A 4435-nucleotide genomic window follows, 5' to 3' on the forward strand; every position below is an offset into this window, starting at 1 on the left:
TCTCTGTACACAACATATTATATGAACGTTTGTAATATAATCTGATTTCCATTCGTATAAACGCAGTCTATATGCCAAGGATAGTTGCAGCGAGGAACCTCGAAAATTATGAAATTGAAAGTGTAATTTGAAGTGAATTGAAATAATTAATAAAACAAATTATAATAAAACGGCTCTAGCAATTTAAATATATTAATAAATGAGTATTCAGGACGATAAGAGCCAAACACGTAGATAGTAAACGTTACAAAGTCAAATGAAATAAATGAAATAAATTTTGTTTGTCACAACTTACGAACACTGATGTGACGGATTCTTTGACTGTCGATAGTATGACTCATATTATTTTTTAACTTTTATAAGAACTACAAGGAATGTGTAGCGAATTCTCTCAAATTAGCGGAGAGAATGACGCTTACTGGATCGACCTCGTACGAGGTCCAGCGGCGTGAGGAAGAGAGGCAAAATCGATTAGGAATTGATTTGTTCAAATTGATTTATTCACTTTATTTAACACTCTCGATACCTTTACACCGCGGCTATCTCGAGTAGATCATGAGTTGGAGCGGAAATCTTCTTAGAGTCGTAACTTCGGTCACACAACTACGACGGAAATCTTGTGGAGCATCCGACGGATGCCCGGCCGACGGAGATCTTGACGCGGCCGACGGAGATCTTGTATCGCGGTGACCCCTGACTCTTTCCCGAAATGATCGTCGAGATTCCGCGGCACTTTAGCGCAGGACAACACAAAAACCGAAATTACAATTTCCAGCGCGCGCGACACTAATCGAATGTACGGACAAAGTGTCGTTCAAGGCAATACGGAAACGCCGCGATTAACGATGAAAAACGGCCAAGGCAGACACCGGTCGAAACAGCCGACGGCTATGAGAGCGGAGCAATCCGGAGCTGCGCGAGAGAGCGGTCGCCGACGGCGACCGGCGATTCAGAAATATGAAAATTGAAATTCCGCTAATTCGGGAATTCAAAGGAAAACAAGACAGCGGCTTTGAGAATAAGAACTCGAACGTAGCTAACTCCGCGATACGACCTTACTATCAAGGCGAGAGATTGCTCCGACTCTTCCGACGTCTGGCTGTTAGCTAAGCGGATGCACGACTGTGTGGCCTTCTATAAAACGTGGCTAATTGCCGTGTGAAACATTGCCCGTTTCTCTTAATCTCTGGCACCCGCTGATTAGTCCAGCGCAAAAGGTGATCGCTGGTCGCGTGCCGAAATTTCCTTAAAAGAAGATGTCTCACGCTGTGTAGGGCTCCACGGCGCGTGCCGGCTTTCGATTCGCGGAAACACTGTTTATCCGCAGTTGCTATGACAACCGAAAGCGATCGGTGTTTATTCCGGCTTACCTGGCACGCGCCGCGGAACACCGAGGTACGTGGAAGGCACGTGACGGTGCCGATCTCTCATCGCGACGAATCTCCGCTAGTTTTTTCGCTCGCGTCGCGAACAGAATGTAATGTGTTGACCATCATTAATTGTATTGAACGTCGCCTGAAGAGGACCACATCCCAAGGTCGAAACGTTGGGCAATAAATTTATATTTGTATTTATATTATTTATTTCATATGACTTTGTACGCTTGTATTTTACCATCTACGTGTTTGGCTCTTATCGTCCTGAATTCTCATTTATTAATATATTTGAATTGAAATAGTATAATTTGAAAATGTAATTTCATGTTCCAACCAAGGATAAGGAATGGGCAGGTAAGAAATTTACAAATATTTTATAACATCTTTTTTTATTTGCCAATGAAAGGCATTTTCACATTTATTGTACATTTATTGTACAAGCAGGCATTTATACATAAAATGTCAATATTTTATACATAAATGTTAACAAAAACATGTACTTAGAATTGATATGAATCTACAAGAAACGTGGGGAATATCCTCCCCATGGGTATACTGATGCGTACGCTGGCGGTGTGTATGCTGGCGGTGCGTATGCTGGCGGCGCGTACGCTGGCGGAGCGTACGCTGACGACGGATATGCTGGTGACGGATATGCTGGCGACGGATATGCTGGCGACGGGTATGCTAGCGACGGGTATGCTGGCGACGGGTATGCTGGCGACGGATACACTGACGATGGGTACGCCGGCGGAGGTGGGAATATTGCTGGAGGCTGCGTCGGCCGCGGAAAGCGTGGTGGCCTCGTGCGCCATGTTGCTTTTTTCATACGTTTGTTCTCTTTTTCAAATGTCCAGCGTACAATGTCCTTAATTGCCTGTAAAAGAAGAAGTACATTATTAAAAATTATCGTAAGTCTCGCAGACTGCTGGTCTCTCAGCTTGAAGCGTGTGCTAGCTATCAAGCGCGGAGGGCAACAGCACCGCGGAGAAAAGTATACGTCGGTTGAGCGATCCTAAAGCCAACGTGTATGAGTGAACTCCTAATAATCATATGTACATTCATGATCGTTCGCGGTGATGAACAGTGCCTCGATTCTGTGATGCAGTGTCTCGCATTGCGAGTGACGCAACGTCACGTCGCGAAGTGAAAAGTTTGTAAGATTCTATATTTGTAACAATGACTTGCAAAGTAAAGTTTGTAAAAATATCTCGTGTCATTGTAACAAATGCAGAACCTTACAAATTTTCCACTTCACGACGCAACGTTGCGTCACTCGCAACGTGAAATATAACATCATTAAACCGAAACACTGTTCATCTCAACGCACGATCACTAATGTACCTTTCACTATTCGCATTTCACTCTAACACTTTCTTCTTGAGGCACTGAGAATAAGGCAATGAAGCGATCAGAGTTCTTCATTTCCAGATGGAAAATGAAGAACTCTGATATTTCATTCCCTTATGTATTATAGTATAACATTTTCGCCTCACCTTCCGTAACTGAGGGTCCTTGTCCACCCTCGTCATCGGCTTCGCCGTCATGCACGTTGTGGGCCCCACCGTCGTGCTCGCCGTCGGGCCCACCGTCGTGCTCACCGTCGCGCTCGCTGACGGCTCTACCGTCGTACTCGTCGTCGGCTCCACCGTCGTGGTCGTGCTCGGCTTTGCCGTCGTGCTTGTCCTCGGCTCCACCCTCAAGGGCGATAAGCTCGTTTTATTGTTCGCGAGCGATGGCGACGGCGACAGCATCGTCTTGCTGGAAGCACCTCTCCTGCCTCGTTGCCCTTGTTTCTGCGTGTTAGACGGTTGCAATGGCGGTGTCATCGTCGTCGGCGTCTTTCTCGTCACCATTGTCGTCGCCGCCGCCGTCTTCATATCCGCAACGCTTCCCTCGCTTCTAGCTGAAAGAAACATTATTAATTAAAACATCATACGCACTAAAAAATTATGTGGTAATATATGTACAATTCTAAAATACCTTTTCTCATGGAGCTTATTCTGCTACCGGCTTCTACCAAGCAACGTCTTCTTGCGAAGTTCGTTTGCGTTTGAGCACAAATAATCGTATTTAGGCATGTGAGGGGAAACATAAGAAGCGCGTGGCGCGCGCGTGCTGTGCTCGGTAGCGCCCGACCATTAGGCCAGACACACACATACGCGCCGTGTCGCGACACATTTGTGTGGTCTGGCCTAAAGGTCGAGCGTTACCGAGCACGGCACGCGCGCGCTACGCGCTTCTTTTGTTTCCCCTCACATGCCTAAATGCGATTGTTTGCTCAGACGCGAACGAACTTCGGAAGAAGACGTTGCTTGGTAGCAGAGTAAGCTCCATAAGAAAAGGTATTTTAGAACTGTACATATATTATCACATAATTTTTTAGCGCGTATGATAATATTTTAATTAATAATGTTTCTTTCAGGTACAAGCGAGGGAAGCGTCGCGGATATGAAGACGGCGGCGGCGACGACAATGATGACGAGAAAGACGTCGACGGCGATGGCACCGCCATTGCAACCGTCTCACACGCAGAAATAAGAACGAGGCAGGAGAGCCGCTTCCAGCAAGACGATGCCGTCGCCGTCGCCATCGCTCGCGAACAATAAAACGGGCTTAGCGCCCTTCAGGGTAATGCCTCTGATGAAGCCGAGGACGAGCACGACCACGACGGTGGAGCCGACGACGAGTACGACGGTAGGACCGTCAGCGAGCACGACGGTGAGCACGACGGTGGGGCCAGCGACGAGCACGACGATGGGGCCGACGGCGAGCACGACGGTGGGGCCCACAACGTGCATGACGGCGAAGCCGATGACGAGGGTGGACAAGGGCCCTCAGTTACGGAAGGTGAGGCGAAAATGTTATACTATAATACATAAGGGAATGAAATATCAGAGTTCTTCATTTTCCATCTGGAAATGAAGAACTCTGATCGCTTCATTGCCTTATTCTCAGTGCCTCAAGAAGAAAGTGTTAGAGTGAAATGCGAATAGTGAAAGGTACATTAGTGATCGTGCGTTGAGATGAGCAGTGGTTCGATTTAATGATGTTATATT

The 4435-nt window shown here is 46.8% G+C and overlaps 2 protein-coding genes across 2 annotated transcripts in view; one reads left to right on the plus strand and one right to left on the minus strand.

Moving 5' to 3' along the window:
* Positions 1–1822: 1822 nt before the first annotated feature.
* LOC116853338 (extensin-like) lies at positions 1823–3440 on the minus strand. The gene is made up of 3 exons (XM_032834393.1): positions 3360–3440; positions 2873–3282; positions 1823–2253 (listed from the first exon to the last, which is right to left on the minus strand). The coding sequence occupies exons 1-3, from the start codon at positions 3367–3369 to the stop codon at positions 1894–1896; spliced, it is 780 nt and encodes a 259-aa protein (XP_032690284.1). The 5' UTR covers positions 3370–3440; the 3' UTR covers positions 1823–1893.
* A 228-nt stretch (positions 3441–3668) lies between these two features.
* LOC116853340 (mucin-5AC) overlaps positions 3669–4435 on the plus strand; it is a 1588-nt gene continuing 821 nt past the window's right edge. Inside the window, exons 1-2 of the mRNA XM_032834394.1 lie at positions 3669–3721; positions 3802–4226. Coding sequence (XP_032690285.1) covers positions 3951–4226 — 276 coding nt within the window. The 5' untranslated portion in view covers positions 3669–3721; positions 3802–3950. The remainder of the gene's footprint in view (positions 3722–3801; positions 4227–4435) is intronic.

This window comes from Odontomachus brunneus, unplaced genomic scaffold (genome assembly GCF_010583005.1).
Source record: "Odontomachus brunneus isolate Ranch 3 - 2012 unplaced genomic scaffold, Obru_v1 Obru_scaffold_307, whole genome shotgun sequence".
NCBI lineage: Eukaryota > Metazoa > Arthropoda > Insecta > Hymenoptera > Formicidae > Odontomachus > Odontomachus brunneus.

Excerpts from the sequence above, each read along its gene's own strand:
- LOC116853338 (XM_032834393.1), bottom strand. Across the intron at positions 2,254-2,872 it reads AGGACCCTCAGTTACGGAAG|GCAATTAAGGACATTGTACG; the intron begins GTGAGGCGAAAA and ends CTTCTTTTACAG.